The sequence below is a fragment of the Triplophysa dalaica genome, chromosome 10, assembly GCF_015846415.1.
Source record: "Triplophysa dalaica isolate WHDGS20190420 chromosome 10, ASM1584641v1, whole genome shotgun sequence".
Classification (NCBI taxonomy): Eukaryota; Metazoa; Chordata; class Actinopteri; order Cypriniformes; family Nemacheilidae; genus Triplophysa; species Triplophysa dalaica.
The window spans coordinates 15,279,149-15,297,384 of record NC_079551.1 but is presented as its reverse complement, the minus strand read 5'-3'; the positions used below and the strand labels follow the sequence as shown (position 1 = coordinate 15,297,384).

The 18,236-nt window shown below is 41.4% G+C and overlaps 1 protein-coding gene across 1 annotated transcript; it reads right to left on the bottom strand.

Moving 5' to 3' along the window:
- Nucleotides 1-305: 305 nt before the first annotated feature.
- LOC130430656 (NACHT, LRR and PYD domains-containing protein 3-like) lies at nucleotides 306-14,326 on the bottom strand. The gene is made up of 7 exons (XM_056759808.1): nucleotides 14,194-14,326; nucleotides 14,080-14,118; nucleotides 11,283-13,092; nucleotides 10,997-11,170; nucleotides 4,464-4,628; nucleotides 4,330-4,376; nucleotides 306-926 (listed from the first exon to the last, which is right to left on the bottom strand). Exons 1-7 carry the CDS (start codon nucleotides 14,324-14,326, stop codon nucleotides 367-369), a joined length of 2,928 nt encoding a protein of 975 aa, XP_056615786.1. The 3' UTR covers nucleotides 306-366.
- Nucleotides 14,327-18,236: the final 3,910 nt, after the last annotated feature.

Sequence of the window (18,236 nt, the reverse complement as noted above, 5' to 3'; positions counted from 1 at the left end):
CCAATGCATAATATCATGCTCACATTATAAGAAGATGAATCTGCTCTTGTTCATGAGGACTACAAAGAAAATCTTCCTCCACTCACACAAGGACTTTTGTCTCTGATGGACACAAACTAGTGACTAAGAGTCTGACGTGACAAATATTGACACACAAACATATTAATAATGTAAATACAGTTTAATGTCTGTTATGATCTATATATTTACTCATTATTGACAGTTATTGTGATTTCTTTGCTCATTTTCAGACACACACACACACACACACACACACACAGATCATAATGTCCAGATGACAGAAGAGAAAGATTTGACTTTATTTGTGTAATAACTCATGTGGTTATGTGTGTGTCTCTCTTGTGTTTAACAGGAGGCTCTATAGAGGCTGTTTATGTCACACAGACACACTGATGAGTTATAACTCACATAAAATCCAGCACAGAGAGGCTCAGTGAATGTTGTGTAGTATGTGTGTAAGTGTGTGAGTGTGTGTGTGTCAGAGACGCTGTAGAAGGACAGAGTGCCGGCCGGCTGGTCCACATACACACCTGCTCTCTTACACACACCTGGAGAGACACTAATGTGTGTATCATTAGTATTGTGCCATGCAGTGAATGTGTCATCAGAGCACTCCAGACACCATGATTTTACATTCTGTCCAAACCGACTCTCATCACTCTCTCCTTTCCTGTTGATGCTTTTATGTGACACTGATATGTAAACATGTGATCCGCTCCATTCAGTCTCCCAGTAACAGCGTTCAGTCAGACTCTCTCTACACAACACCTGAGGACACGCATCAAATCTGTCTGGATGATCAGGATACGACTGATGCTCAAACAGACATGTGATCTTTCTGTTCTCTTCAGACACTTTGAGTCCAGTGTGTGTTGTGTTTAGATCCAGTGTGAGATCACAGACATCTGAACACAAGAAGACACGATTATAACACAACAATCACTAAATCAATCTGTGTGTGTGTGTGTGTGTTTGTGTGTTGTGTTTAGATCCATTGTGAGATCACAGACATCTTAAAACAGTAAGACACATTTATAACACAACAACACAACAATCACTAAATCAATCTGTGTGTGTGTGTATGTGTGTTGTGTTTAGATCCATTGTGAGATCATAGACATCTGAAAACAGGAAGACACATTTATAACACAACAATCACTAAATCAATCTGTGTGTTGTGTGTGTGTGTGTGTATGTGTGTTGTGTTTAGATGTCATGAAACTCAAGGTGGTGGAACCCAATTGCAAGGCAGAGTGATAGGCAGGACGAGACAAGATGGTACGGGGTTAAACAGATTTAATAAACAATGACAAGACTATAAAACACAAAACAAAACCCACGCGGGGGAAAACAGGAGCAGGAATATATATTACAAAACAAACAAGGACACGGACTAACTAAACTATAAAACCAAAACACTTGAACAACAATGACTAAACTCACTTAGACTGGGGAACACGAAACAGGAACAAGGAACATCCAAATAGGCAACAAGGTAAGGTATAAACAGCTACAGCAAGGGTAAGACATACAACAACGTCAAACCTCAAACAATGAACGCGCACAGGACAATGAAACATGAGGATTCTTATAGGGAAGATAACAAGAGGGAACAGGTGCAAGGGATTACAATCAAAGGAAGGCTAATCAACACAAACTAGGGAACAGGAGGGTAGGAACGATGACGAGACAAGAGAGAGATGAAATCGTCTCTCTCCCACATGAAACAGAGGATTCTGTATGATTCCACCTCTAAACCAAGAAATACCTGACAAGGAGAGGTGGAACCATGACAGAACCCCCGCCTTAAGGAGCAGCAACCTGATGCTCCTCAAAGGCACGAACAAGACAAGGCAGACTGAGACAAAGACAAGATCAAACAAAACATGGAGAACAAGACTAGGGGCAGACAGGCAAGGACAATGAGTGGATTAGGGTGGGACAATAAAAATAACAGACAAGGGAGGGGGGGTGGGGGCAAACAAGAACACATCGGGGGAAGTCCAGAAGGGGCAGGGCTGGGAGGGGAAGTCCTAGCCCTGGGGAACGCGCCAGAGCGCGGAGCCCCAGGGGGCTTGACAGGGCTGGGCGCCGGCTGATGGGCCGGCTGGACAGGGTTGGGCGCCGGCTGATGGGCCGGCTGGACAGGGCTTGACTTCGGCGGCGGCTGGGCGGCCGGGCTTGACGGCGGCGGCTGGGCGGCCGGACTTGACGGCGGCGGCTGGGCGGCCGGACTTGACGGCGGCGGCTGGGCGGCCGGACTTGACGGCGGCGGCTGGGCGGCCGGACTTGACGGCGGCGGCTGGGCGGCCGGGCTTGGTGCCGGTCGCTGCTGGACCGGGCTTGGTGCCGGTCGCTGCTGGACCGGGCTTGGTGCCGGTCGCTGCTGGACCGGGCTTGGTGCCGGCTCCTGGAAGGAATCTGCGGCCGAGCTGGACGCTCGGACCCTCACCTCCCCACGGTGCCCCCCCAAAAAATATTCGGGGTTTGACACCTCTGGACTCGGGACCACCGGACTCGGGACCACCGGACTCGGGACCACCGGACTCGGGACCACCGGACTCGGGACCACCGGACTCGGGACCACAGGACTAGGGACCACAGGACTCGGGACCACAGGACTCGGGACCACAGGACTCGGGACCACAGGACTCGGGACCACAGGACTCGGGACCCCCTGGTTCCCGGCTGACCTCCGCTGCCTCTTCTTTCTCAGCCGAGCCACCCGTCTGGTGGTCGGCTGAAGGAAGGAGGTAAAGGGCAAAGCCGGTTCCGGGTTGGAGGCCTCAGAGGAAGACCCTGAGGAAGTTCTCCTTCCCCGCTTGCCACGGAGACCAGTCGGAGGTGGTGAAGCTGCTGCGGTTGAGGCGGAGGGCACGGTGATGCCCACAACCCCGACCTGCAGGGTACGACCCTCTGGAATAGCAGCCAGCGGAGATGGATAGCAGGATTGTACTGGGACCCCGGACTCGGACCTGTTCGTGGCATACCGCCACACGACATCGAAGTCCAGCGGTCTCAGCATCCTCATCTCCGCCGGCGACAGAGGATCCCTGAGGCCGCGGCTGAACAACACCGCTAGCTCCGCCTCCCCAAAGACCACCTCCTCTGCGGCATCCAGGAACCTCTCTACGTAGGTCCCCAGATCACCATCTCCTTGGCGGATACCGCAGAGGTGGCGTGCCTGGCGGGACCGCAAGCAGTTCACCTTGGCTGCCTGCTGGGTTCTGTTTGGCGCGTTCATTCTGTCATGAAACTCGAGGTGGTGGAACCCAATTGCAAGGCAGAGTGATAGGCAGGACGAGACAAGATGGTACGGGGTTAAACAGATTTAATAAACAATGACAAGACTATAAAACATAAAACAAAACCCACTCGGGGGAAAACAGGAGCAGGAATATATATTACAAAACAAACAAGGACACGGACTAACTAAACTATAAAACCAAAACACTTGAACAACAATGACTAAACTCACTTAGACTGGGGAACACGAAACAGGAACAAGGAACATCCAAATAGGCAACAAGGTAAGGTATAAACAGCTACAGCAAGGGTAAGACATACAACAACGTCAAACCTCAAACAATGAACGCGCACAGGACAATGAAACATGAGGATTCTTATAGGGAAGATAACAAGAGGGAACAGGTGCAAGGGATTACAATCAAAGGAAGGCTAATCAACACAAACTAGGGAACAGGAGGGTAGGAACGATGACGAGACAAGAGAGAGATGAAATCGTCTCTCTCCCACATGAAACAGAGGATTCTGTATGATTCCACCTCTAAACCAAGAAATACCTGACAAGGAGAGGTGGAACCATGACATTAGATCCATTGTGAGATCACAGACATCTACACAAGAAGACACATTTATAACACAACAACACAACAATCACTAAATCAATCTGTGTGTGTGTGTGTGTGTCTGTGTGTTGTGTTTATATCCATTGTGAGATCACAGACATCTGAAAACAGTAAGACACATTTATAACACAACAACACAACAATCACTAAATAAATCTGTGTGTTTGTGTGTGTGCGGTTTGTGGGTTGTGTTTAGATCCATTGTGAGATCACAGACATCTGAAAACAGGAAGACACATTTATAACACAACAATCACTAAATCAATCTGTGTGTGTGTGTGCGTTTTGTGGGTTGTGTTTAGATCCATTGTGAGATTACAGACATCTGAAAACAGTAAGACACATTTATAACACAACAATCACTAAATCAATCTGTCTGTTTGTGTGTGCGTGCGTGTGTGTCAGGTGTGTTTGTGTGTGTGTTTGTGCGTAGACTTACACTTGTGTAGTCCTGCTGTAATTCTTCTCTCTCCTCCATGACTCACACTACACAAACACACACACATAAAAGACAGAAACATGATGTGACATTGGTCTGGTGTGTGTGAATCATGTGTGTGTTGTATGTCATACTTGATTGTGTAGTTTGGATCATTGAGTGTGTCAGAGAGCAGCTGAAGTGTTGTGTGTTGTGGGTGATTGTAGCTCAGATCCAGCTCTCTCAGGTGTGACGACTGTGAACTCAGAGCTGAAGCCACAGAACAACAACCTTCATCTGTCACCATACAACCTGACAACCTACAAACACACACATCAACATGTCAACACACTCTTCACTTTTCTTTTGTGAGATCAGTGTGTAGAGAGAAACACTTCAGTGTAGAACAGAGTGCAGAACTGTTCCACGAGCGGAAAAGCACCGCCACAAGAGTGCATTTCTGCTCCACAAGCAGTCCGCAGGCACAAGGCCGTGAGGAGCAATTACACAATTCTCTCTCTGCTCTCACAACAGCTCAACACTCAATTTGTCAATGAATTTGTCACACCCACCCCTCTCTTCCCCCTGTGTTTTATCCTCTCAAGAATGCTGGCGTGGCCTCAATCAGACACTCAGAGTGAAGTCCCCACACCTGTTGCCAATCTGCCGGTTAGTTGCCATGGCGACAGACACACACACAGGCCCGGGGACAGTGTTACACTGGGAGTATCCCCACGGGAACACTTCTCTGGCGAATAGTTCCGGGGGTTATTTGTCACCCCGTGACAGTGGTCTAGCTTTAGTTGAAACCAGTTACTTTGTATTGGCACCTAATGTATTATGGCTCCTGTATGACATATCGCTTGTTGCTCCCTCACTCTTTGTAAGTCACTTTGGATAAAAGCTTCTGCTAAATGACTAAATGTAAATGTACTGTAGGAGCTCTTCCAGTCTCAAGTACCACCTAAACGCAAATCATCCCTTAGCTAATGCGGAAGTAAACACAAGTTCATCTTATTGAACATAATTTAATTTTCATCACAAATTATCATATTAGAACAGCTTTCTCAAGCAGTTTGTGATGCATTTTGGAAACAGGAGATAAGCCCCTGGTCTAATGCGCCACCTGGCTTGAGACACCCGTTCTCAAAGACTTACTTTTAGTCATTATTTGGGTAGCACACATATTCTGAATGCCTTCGGCAGAATTCAAATGAGCCATCAAGATTAATCTAGATTAAAAAAAAAAATCTATGCCCACCACTAGTTTCTATATATTTAAAATGTCTTAACTGTTTCCCTGAAGTGAGTTCTTAACCACAATTTCTCAGTGCCTTTTAAAACACGATACATTTACAGATTTACAAAAATACTGTAGGTTAAAATATCTAAACATAAATTTCATTTATATTTGTAGTAGGCTACTGAACCTTTTTTTTTATTTATCGTTTACTTATATTTGCTTCAGAAGCATTTACTGTTTTCACCATGGTAAGACGCTGTAATGACCTCGCTTCATTGACATGTAGACATTATTTTGCGTTTATGAATTGTACATTATTATGCTGATATATGAATCCGCATATCGTGCGGCACGAGACATATCTCTGCCTTTATAAACTGTACATTTTTTCGTGCAGTTTGTAAAATAAAATGTCACAACATGTGCTTTAAAACACTGTTTTAGTGGGTATTTAGGTGAACACTTGTGCAGTGTGCGCATGTCAGCAGATTTTATCAGATTTGAAGCTTGTCATGTAAACACACACATCAATCAGATCACTTCATTTTCCTTCCATGTAAACACTACCTTCCGATTGCACAATCTGATTAAATTCAATCCCATGTGTCCATATAAACGCAGCTTCTGTGTACAGATAGTCTGCATACTGTATTCTCTCTTTAGGGACAAATAACATTGAATTTTACTTTGTTGATTTGTTTGAGTTTCCTAAAGAAACAAACATCACCCTCTCCCTCACAGAGTTGACTTCTGAGATTTTGGGGTCGGGTCAATGGTTGATTTCTCGCTCCTTCATTGGTCACTTTTAACACACAGTCACACACAGTCTCTGACGTGTATCTGAACCGATTTTAAACTTGGGTTACAGTTTTACAGATGCCCCTGACTTTATGGGTCCATATAAGTTAAAAAAGAAATTGTTTGATGTGTATTAATAAATGCTGTTGTATTGTTATAAGTTCTCATGAAATGAATTGTTATAAAATGTGTGTTTAAAACAGCTACAACATTATATTTCAAAGCAGAAGTTATTATAAATGACAATATGATGTAGATCTACTCTCTAAAATGCCATTTAAAGCATTTGCTTTATTTGTTTTAATCACAACACAGCTGGTTATAGCAGTAGACCCTTCCAATGTTATTAGATAGCTCAAATTTACTGACTCCAGGAGACATTTCATTCTCATATATTACCAGAATATTTCTATCCCCACAAGTTCTTTTCTCTTTTCACTTCTCAGCGGGTTAATAACAGTTGACATCATTCTCTCTGTAGTTGCAGCAGTGCTGTTTTAATATGACAGAGGAGAACTGGCTCTCCCGCTTGAGTCTGGTCTCTCTCAAGGGGTTTTCTGACAATCTAACAAAGTATTTATTTCTGTGAAGGTCCATCAGTGAACATTGAACAGAGAAAAACGTACAATATACTCTCTATTGTATATTTTTCCTCAACTATTACTATTATTGTAAAACAAGTTTTAAAATCTAATTGAATATTATTATAGTACATTTGAATTTGAAAAGGTCATCCATGAAATGTAAGTTCAACTATATTTTACAGAATAAACTTTGTTGACAGATGTAAGAAATCAAAATATCACTTGCTTAAATTCTTACACATAGCTAAAGCAAGGTGATCATAAAGATACACGTCAGAGACTGTGTGTGACTGGGTGTTAAAAGTGACCAATGATAGGAGAGGAGAAATCAGCCATTGTCCCGCCCCCAAAGTCTCAGAAGTCAACTCTGTGAGTGAGTGTTGAGCAGTTGAGAGAACAGAGAGAATTGTGTGAGTACTCATCACGGTCCTGTGCTCATGGACGGAGTTTTACTCTCATTATCCACTCGCTTGTGAAGAATGTGTGTTACTGTAACTCAACACAAATCATCCTCAACCAACACAAATATAATAACTTTGGACAAACTTAAAGCAAAACTAGTGTTAAATAAATCTGCACTCTTACTTGTTTTGAGTTGAATCAAATTATATTAACTAGATTTTTGGGCCTTTTTCAGCTTTTATTTTGATAGGACAGTTTAGAGAGACAGGACGTTACGGGATGAGAGACGGGGGATGAGACAGGACTCAAACTCGGGTCGATCAAAGTGCTGCTGTACAACATGTCAGCACACAGTTCACTGGACCACCGCCTCCGACATCTTAATATGTGATCCAGTCTGTGAAAACCAGACTAAAGGCTCAAAATCTAATTCACAGATAACAAGCATCAACGTTTGAGTTCAATCATCTCAATCTCTGAAGGTCTTACTCAGTCAATATTAAAGATATCAAGATGATATTTTCACAGAAAGTTCTATATATCATGGAGGAGGATTGAGTGTTGAAATCAGTAAATCACAAAAAATGACTTCAGCTGGGTTTTCACAAACTGAGTCACATATTTGTCATATAGACTAAGTTCACACTGCCACCAAAATCAATTTTTTTTGCTCATACGTGACCCAGATCTGTTTACTGCATGTCAGTGTGAACAGGACAAAACACATGGAATCTGATCTTTTTAAATCTGATCTGAGGCATATGTCGTCCTAAATGAGATACAGGTCTGATGTTCTGCAATGCAACATTATTCTGAACAGTCATATCAGTGTTCACGCGACTTTTACGTCATTCTACATCAACCAATGTCATAATTCTTAAATAAATCGTAACAACATGGAGGAGAGCAGTGAGGTTAGTCAGTGGAGGGACAGTAGAGTGATAGATTTGATCATCATGTGGGTGAGTAAGAGTGTCTTTGCGTGAGAGCTTTAGAGAGGCGCTGGCAGATATCATTAAAAGTAGCCCTTGACATCCTGAAATTGTGCATGAAATCAATTTGAGTAAAGTTATTTACATCACAATCACACCACTCCTGGCTCCTACTTCACATCCACACACACCTCCGTACAGAAATGGCAGCAATTGCGCCACAAAGTGCCTTGGTTAAAGTTTTGACATTTCCTCCTGCTGCTTGTTCTTCTTCTTATTTACTCATGAATTTTGTGGCTTCGCTACACATCGTTTTAAAAATATAAGACACATTAACACACACTGGCCTACATGTTGACTCTGAGCGTGCTGCGAGTTCACCTGAGCAGATGATGAATCCTTTAGAGATGGCTTCATGTAAGAATGTTTGTCTGCTTCACTTGAGCTGATAGAGATGACTGATGATTGTGAACCAGCCGCTCTTAATTATCAGCTCTGGCTTCTTCTGAACTTTCTTAATCAAAGTTAGTCAACCATTAACATCATTTGTTCTTGTGCGCATGCGATTCAGTTCAGGACTGCGAACAGTTCACTCTGCAATCTGATATGGAACACATTCATAAACAAATGTGAACGGCCAGACAGAGAATCAGAATTGAGCATTAAGGCTGGCAGTGTGATATAGTCTTAGTCTAGTCTTGAGTTGCTGTAATGCTGATGTTTAAAGTCGTTGCGTCACTATAAGGAGCCGTATAGGGTTTAAATGAAACTGTGCTTATGAATACATATGTAAAAGTGTGCATACACTCATATACATTGCTCACATGTACATGTATACTATTGGATGTTCAAGCAAACTCATATGAAAAACATGTGCGCACTACATCACAATATAACAATACATCTTATGTTAGTAATATATGCATGTACACTTTTTCACGCATACATATAAATTCGTGCAAACACACCTATACAATACTCACACATACATACAAAATATGACACGCTTTAGTTTAGTGATTTCATATGTGGATCTGCGTGAACTTTTCAGTGTAAACAGAAGTCTTCTTCATTCAGATCAACATGAATCTGAGAGTGATAATAGACTTAATGTTTATTATTGCTTTGCTTCCTTGTGCAAGTTGCAATGAAGATGATGTAACAAAGCACTAATAAACATTAAGGCTATTATCACTCTCAGATTCATGTTGATCTAAATCACAGGTGTCAAACTCAGTTCATGGAGGGCCGCAGCTCTGCACAGTTTAGCTCCTCCAACCCTAAACAAACACACCTGTTTCTCAACATCTTCAGGATTACTAGAAACTTCCAAGCAGTTGTGGTTTAGAGCTGGTAGGAGCTTGACTGTACAGAGCTGCTGCCCTCCAGGAACTGAGTTTGACACCCATGAACTAAATGAAGAAGACTTCTGTTTACACTGAAAAGTTGACGCACATCCACATATGTCATGAGTATCAGCGATTCTCTCAGATCACATCTTTGATAATTCACACTGATTTGAATAACGAGTGTTATTGTCACTCGTGTGAATGAGCACTGATTTACCTCCGACCATTCGTCGGCGAATTCGCAAAACCTGTCGGTGAGTGAAAATTGGGGCTAAAATGATGCAGTGTGAACACAGCATAACTCACATTATCAACCTGATGTGAAGCGATCTTGTGACATGAGAAACATCTGTCGTCAAAAATAAATCTTCAACAAAATTGTGAAATTAGTTTTGAATGAGGTCATTTTCGACAAAAGACCAGTATAACTGATATAGTTCAAATATGACCGTTACCGCATTTGAAGAGACGGAAAGTCCTCCGGTCACGGTCGCGCAATCACACTGCCCTCATGAGCAAGTCACATGTCTCCATTTTCAAAAAGCCCCCCCATAAAAAACAGTTTCTACATACAGACAGTTTTTATGTGTCTGTAGTTGATGGCCAACCAAACACAAGGTGCCCATCCGCCTGCTCGTGATCTCATTCCAATGTTCATGGATCCCCCTGCATCTGTTCTCTATTGTGTTCTGGTGGTTGGGGCCACCCTTCAGCTGTGTGTGCACCGAGGCGTTTACGCCTGCGGCCGACATATTTTTTCAATTGTTTTCAACGGTGACGCTGCGCTTTTAAAAAAAGCCATCAGTTGATATTGTTTTCCGAGCTGGTGCTATGTGTTTTCCCACGATCGGCGCCGGCGTTCGACCGAGCCGCCAGAGTTGAAAAATGCTCAACTTCGGGCAGAACGCTGCGCCTGCAGTGGGCGTTTTCAGCCGAGTAAATGCACCTCGGTGGACAATAAGCACCTTCAGCCGTTTGTGTTCTGAACGTGACGCATTGAGCTGGACTTGCCCACATGAACTCCGGCCACCGCAAAAAAGTTGCAGTTGGCCATCCGCATCTGTCATGTATTTATCACTTTCTGTGAAGAAGACCTTTCCCACAAATAACATGCTTGTATTTCACAGAAAAATATATTTTACATCTTTGATTTTTTCACCCAGAAGACAAAAATGTCGAAAAAAGCTCAAAATGAACTACTGATGCTTGAAGTCAAACAAGACTTTTTAAAAACAGACAATACATATCTTTCACACAGATGTAAAAATAGTCTTTAAATAAACCACACAGTCATTTCAGCTCAAGTGAATAAAGAACATCTATTGAATGACAGACCGTATAATTTATTATTTTTTAGTATTTTCAGTGACAGTTTCTGACCTCAGTGTGTGTAGTTGACAGTTGTGAGTCTTGAGAGCATCAGAGATCAGCTTCACTCCTGAATCCTTCAGATCATTGTTACTCAGGTCCAGCTCTCTCAGAGGACACTCAGAGGACTGAAGAGCTGAAGACACAACTTCACAGGACTCAGCAGTCAGATCACACCCAACAAATCTGTCAGAAGAAGATTGATCTAGATTATATTCCAGTGTTCATTCACAGCCTGTACTTTCACAGAGTGAATATTGTTATTTTGTGAGGCTATAAAAACACTGAATGAACTCACAGCGCTCGTCTACAACATCTCACAGCTGGAACGAGTCTCTTCTTATCCCGTGTCTTATATCTGTTCATGTTGAACTCATCCAGCACGTTCTCTGACATGAGCAGCACATAGATCATCAGTGTACACATTGAATCTGAGAGCTCTATGACTGAATCTGAATCATCTGGATGTAAGTATTTCTGGATTCTCTCGTATAATGACTGATCCTTCAGTTCCAGTAAACAGTAAAACAGGTTCACTGAAGCTTCATCTGAGATCTTCTTGTCCTGTAATTGTTGAATGTATTGAGTTGTTTTTCTGATGCTGTCTCTGGTGTCTTCAGTGCGTGTGAGCAGACCTTTGAGAAGCTTCTGATTAGACTCCAGTGAAAGTCCCATCAGAAAGCGTAAAAACAGATCCAGATGTCCTCTCTCACTCTTCATGGCTTTATCGATGGCCTTCTTCAGAATGTCATGAAGAGAAATCTTTCTGACAAGTGTGATGACAAGTGTTTTTATGGAATTGCTCTTCTCAGGTGTGTTGAAAAACTCAAGGTCCTTCCTGTTGTTGTTCATGTAGCAGATGAAGACGTGCAGCGCAGCCAGAAACTCTTGAACGCTAAGATGAATAAAGCTGAAGACTTTTGTCTTGTGAAGAACAGATTCTTTCTTAAAGATCTCAGCGATCATTCCTGTGAACTCTGAATCTTCACTCACATCAATATCACACTCTTTAAGATCTTCCTCATAGAAGATGATGTTTTCTTTCTTCAGCTGCTCAAACGCCAGCTTGGCAAGCTTCAGAATGGTGGTTTTATTGGATTTTAAGAGCTTTTTAAAGTCTTCTTCATTTTTCTCATCATACTTCTGGTTCTTCATGTTCATCTGAATCAGCAGATAGTGAATGTACATCTCAGTGAGCGTTGTGTCAATGTTTTCTTCATTGTTCTGGATGAGAATATCATGAAGTACTGAAGCTGTGATCCAACAGAAGACGGGGATGTGACACATGATGTAGAGACTACGAGATCTCTTGATGTGTTTGATCATTTCATCAGCTTGACTCTTATCTTTGATTCTCTTTCTGAAGTATTCCTCTTTCTGCTGGTCTGTGAATCCTCTCACCTCAGTGAACAAACCTACAAACTTAGAAGGAATCTGATTGGCTGCTGCTGGTCTTGATGTGATCCAGATGAGAGATGATGGAAGCAGATCTCCTCTGATCAAATTTATAATCATTTCATCTACAGATGATCTTTCCTCAACACTCAGTTTTCTGGATTCAAAATTCAAACTCAAGCGGCTCTCATCGAGTCCATCAAAGATAAACGCCACATTATATTTCTCTGTTAACTTTATTACATTTGTTTTTATTTCAGGATAAAATTCCAGCAGAAACTGATGAAAACTGATGTGTTTGTGTTTAATCTGGTTCATCTCTCTGAATGGAAACAGAAACATGGCGTCTACGTCCTGATTGGCTGTTCCCTCTGCCCAATCCAGAATAAACTTCTGCACAGAGACTGTTTTACCAATTCCAGCGACACCTTTGGTAAGAATAATCTTCTTCTTGTTTCTCAGTGAGTGAAATATCTCATTGCATTTGATGTGTTTGTCCTGTGATGTCTTGGTTGTGTTTTTGAAGGCATCATCAATCTTCAGAATCTCGCGTTCACTGTTGACTTCTTGCATATCTCCCTCTGTGATGAACACATCTGTGTAAATCTCATTCAGATCGGCTTCTTTTTCCTTCATACCCTCAAAAATATGTTTTGAATTCTCCTTCATGTAGATCTTATGACTTCTCAAAAACTCTTTCAGTCCTAAAGTCTCTGTAATTATAAATGACGAGAAGAAAACATGAAACAGTTCAACACTTCATGACATTGGGAGGATTAAATAAATAGGGCATAAAATGTTTTAAGCGAAATGAAAAGTGATAAAATATGAGGCATATATATATATAGGATTTATATCTGATGTGTTTATATATCTGACCCGTCTCGAGTCTTCAGAATCTTGCTTTCTCAGTTAGTTTTGTGTTTATTGCTCAGATGTTTTATTTACAGTAGATGTGTTTTGCAGAATAAAGAAAGTATACAGGTTTGGTTTGGAACAATCTGAGGGTGAGTAAATGATGAATGAATTTAATTTTTTTGGTGAACTATTCCTTTAAATAAAATGCAACCGGTTATCTTTTTTTTTACTTATAGACTTAAGCAGAATCTCTTGCTGAAAACATGGAGCATTGTCAACTTAAGACTATGGTAATATAGATGAAAATGAAAGAAGTGTCACAAACAAGATGCAGTATATTTTTAAGTTAGTTTAGTATAGCGTAGCTGTCTTGAGCTGTGTCACGTATGTATATCTCAATATGAGATGAGAAAATAACACAATCAATTAAGACTTCAGATATTAAGACAACTGAGTTCAACTAAAAAAAGATTTCAGGAGTCAGTCCAGTGTTTTATTTCTGTGTAGTTGAAAACAAGCTCTTACTGTATCATGTGAAATGAGCCGATCATCTGTGAGTAACAAACCTTATGATGGAGTTTAAACAGGCTAGTGACTTCCAACAAAGCATTAGTTGAAGACGTATGGACGAAAGTCAAACTGATGTGTAGTAAGTCATGATAGTAGTGCTGTTCTGACTCACAAATCCCTTTTTACACTCTAACTTCAAACAATCCAGTTGAGTCTCTAAGTCGACTGTTTCATTCACTCGACACTTCACTGTAACTAACTGAGTCATGTTTTCTGTGAGTCATGACAGAATGTAAAGTGCTGTTAGAGTCTGATGTTTAGTGTTAATTCACCTTGTTCTTGTGTGAGCTTCTCTGTGGAGTTTTGATGATCTGTGAAGAGAGAACAGATGAATGAAAACACTGTGACATTGATCATGTTGTATTTGTGTTTGTGTTTTATTGTACCTGCAGTGTTTGAGCCGCAGATGATGGTCACGTCTCCTGTGATAGTGTTTCCAGTGAGCACAGGAGCATTTACAGTTGAACTTGTGTCCGCCTTCACATCAACACTGACTTCACTCATCTGCAGCAGACACATTTAACAATGAGATTCATTCATGCTACGTAAAGGGTTAGTTCACCTAAAGATAAGCATTCTGGCATCATTTACTCGCCCTTAGATTGTTCCAAACCTGCATAAATATATTCGTTCACAAAAAAGATATTTGGAAGAATGTTTGTAACCAAACAGTTCTGGTGCACCATTGGCTACTATAGAAGTGGACAAAATCTACAATGGTAGTCAATGGTGTCCCAAAACTGTTTAGTTTTCAACGGTTTTTAAAATATCTTATATCTTATAAAATATCTTATATAAATTATGACAAAATTTTCATTTTGGGGCGAACTATCCCTTTGTTATTAAAGGGCCTCTATCCCAGAAAATGCACTTTTAAATGTTTATCTAACAGATATTGAGTGGCCAGCAAGTGTGCAGAAACACCCTGTAATTATACAAATCCATCCATTCTTCTTTTTGTAATCCCCATTAAACCACAACAGTGACACAAAACATCTGTTGGGGATCCCCTAACAATCTGATGTCACATGGCCTGCCTATGACCGCTCACAGACTCCGCCTTATGAGCTCGTAGTTCCCACCGTCCGCCAGAGACACTCTGTCAGGCAAGAGCAGAGCACTAGCACTAGTTATTAACGATCGAAAGTCCTGGGTAGGATGATGAGAGACTTAGAGAAACGAGACAGGACTTGTTGGAATGGTCTCTGCCGGGCCAGGAGCTAGAGCTCACAGTAGCCGGAAAGGTCGAACAATTTAAAGAGTAAGTACCATTAGATCATGAAAATTACATTTCATGCAGCGTGTTATGTTGCCGTGTATGAAAGTAAGCAGTCTGCCAAGTTGTAAGTCCTAAGATGAATAAATAACAAAGTTATTGTCTTGTAAAAAAGTGAGTCGACTCAGATACACGCAAACGAGACGTGTCTCTAACCGTCGTGTATCTATGTCAACAGACATAGTCCCCGGCTACATTTTGCTGGGACTGCCGCAAAAAAACTTCACTCTCTCCTCCCCCAAAACACTGTCGGTCGTTCGTGTTGCGTTTTGTGACGATGTCATCATGAAACAAAGATAAACAAGCATTTCTTTAATTTTTTTATTCTTCATTATTAGAAACGTATTTCAGACATAGTTATATGTTAATTAAAATATTAATCACTATTCATCCGCAGTGCTATCCAACACAATCTTATGTTTAAATGTATACAAATAAAATAATTTAATCAAGCAAACTAGTAGACACAGGAAGCGTTACATAAAAATGGCACCCCAGATGGGACCTGGTTGATATATATACACAAGTGTATTATAATTGAGTAGTTATGAGAAGGAAATCGTGGTCGAGGAACTTTTACATTCATTGTGTAAAATAATTGAAATGCTGCAACCAGTCCGCTAGACAAGATGTCTGACCTTCAAAGTGAATCATGTCATGAAATGGAGGGTAATGGCAATCAATTTATTAGCAAAGCCTGTAAAGACGATTTTGTTGACTTGATGGCTTCTGATCAAGGGGAACTTCAAAACCCTTTACCCATCTCCCTAGAATTTCAGGCGTGTTCAACTCAAGATAATCTGAAAGATATGGATTTAACTGGAACTTTTGATCTAGAACTCTCGTTATCTCCAACAGAACAAACCTCATTGGGAGAAACTAGATTTTTAGACACTTTGACGCTTCAGCAATTGAATCAAAGGATACAATCAAAACAAAGTTTAAAGGACACTTTTGTAACCGAAATGGGAGTGTTAAAGAAGAGTGTAGATACTTTTACTATGAATGCAAATGCTGCATCGGAAAACCAAACAACCGAACTGAAACAGCTAATGAATAATCAGTTTGAACATTTCAGGAAGGAGTTTAATAACATGCTGCATTGCCGACTTAAAAAAAAAAAAAAAAAAATCAACATTCCGAGGTCTTGAAGGATTTCAATACTGTTATGGAACCCATGGCTGCTACGTTGGATCTTATTCAAAAGACAACTCATCAATGCACTCAGCAAATTGGCACTTTTATTTCTGGGTCAAGTTCAAATAAAACTTTAAAGACTGAATTACATAAGTGTACGAAACATCTTCAACAATTAACATTGGACATGGAAGTTTGTAAATTACCACAGCAGAATTTCAAGAAAGCTACTGCTTCAGTGCAAACAATTCTTTACCCCTCTTCTAATGTGACGAAAAGTCCTGTGGTGAACCTTAGGTTGCAACGACTTCATTCTTCATTACCCTTAGGATCGGGTGATTCAGCGTTGAATCCGACTAATGAATATGCTACCACCCTTGTGGAAGGTAGAGGACGTTTTCTGGGAGAACAGCCTATTAAAATCCAGTTCCCTTGCTTTGGTCGTCTAGAAGATTATGATGATCCTCTAATTTTTCTTGAGAAATGTAATGATTTCATGGCTCTCCATCCACTTACAGATGAAGAAGTAATAGCTACACTCAGGAATGCACTCCATGGAACGGCTAGAGACTGGTGGGATGTGGCTCGACTGGAAACCACTACCTGGCAGGAGTTTGAATCTAAGTTTCTTGCTGCTTTCCTGTCAGAAGACTATGAGGATGAGTTGGCAGAGAGAGTAAGAACTCGGGTACAGCAAGAAGGTGAGAGCATAAGAGACTTTGCTTACATGAACCGAGCTCTGTGCAAACGTTGGAAGCCACAAATTGCAGTGGAGGAAGTCCTAAAGTTAATTCTTAAGAACATTAATCCTCAGATGGCCAGTCAACTTCGCAGCAACGGGGTTAGTACTGTAGATGGTTTAGTCCGTCTGGGTCAACAGCTGGAGAAAGATAAGGAAAACCAGTTGCAATATGAACAACGGAGAAAACCTTGGAAACCCAGCGCAAGTTATCCTGCTCCTGTTCCACCGAGTACTTCATTATCAGCTTCAGTTCCACCATCGGATGTGTCCAAAAACCCCTTCTGTTGGCGGTGTAAAGGCTCTCATTCTCCAGCTTCATGCCCTCAGAATGGTTTGGGTAAGAATCAAAACTATAAGGGGCAGCAAGGTTCAAAGTCTGCCAAAAACTCTGGAAATCATCCTATTGCGAGCACTGTTATTCATCGGGAGTCAGTGTATTCCCCTAACCATCCCTTTTCATCCTCCCTGCTGCAACAGCTGATTGTTCCGGTAATGGTTGATTCTTGGAAAGGTCATGCCCTGGTGGACACAGGATCTTCATATACCTTGTTAAATGAGAAACTGTGGTTAACCATGGGTTATCACACTCAACGTCTCAAGCCCTGGACAGAAGGTCCTATTTATTTGGCCGATCGAGGAGCTAGACAGCCATTAGGATGGGGTGAAGTTCAACTGGCTGTATAAACATTAACAGTAACTTTACCTGTAGTTATTCTGGCTTCCCCGATGCTGGCTTTTCCTGTGGTGCTGGGGTTAGATTATCTATTCTTTAGTGGTCGGCAAATGGATATCCAGAATAATGTCTACTGGTTTCAGTTTGATCAGAAATATTCATTTTTGAAAAATGTTTTTGTTCATGATTGGCTTAATATCTCACCTTTAGCTCTTTTTTCTTCCCTTCCCCCTGTTATCATCAAGGAAGAGTTGGACCTTTTGAAGGTTGCATGTGAAAACACAGGTCTCGATGATATAGGAAAGGAACTTTTTCTAAGACAACTTAAGCAGAATTCAGATGTCTGCACAGATGTTCTTGGAAAAACAAGTGTTTTGACCCACCAGATTCATGTTACTCAGGACATACCCATAAAACAAAAAACATTTGGGGTGTCTCCAGCCAAACAGAAGGTTATCAAGCAGCTCATTTCTGAGATGATAGATGCTGATGTTATTGAGCCTTCCTCTTCTGCATGGGCCTCTCCTGTAGTCCTAATTCCGAAGAAGACTGGTGGTTATCGTTTTTGTGGAGATTACCGAAAGCTGAATTCAGTATGTCA

Coding starts and splice junctions, on each gene's coding strand:
- LOC130430656 (XM_056759808.1), bottom strand. CDS start 14,326: ATGTGTCTGCTGCAGATGAGTGAAGTCAGTGTTGATGTGAAGGCGGAC. Junction 11,171..11,282: donor AGATGTTGTAGACGAGCGCT/GTGAGTTCATTC, acceptor TTCTTCTGACAG/ATTTGTTGGGTGTGATCTGA. Junction 927..4,329: donor TACAGCAGGACTACACAAGT/GTAAGTCTACGC, acceptor TCTTGTGTTCAG/ATGTCTGTGATCTCACACTG.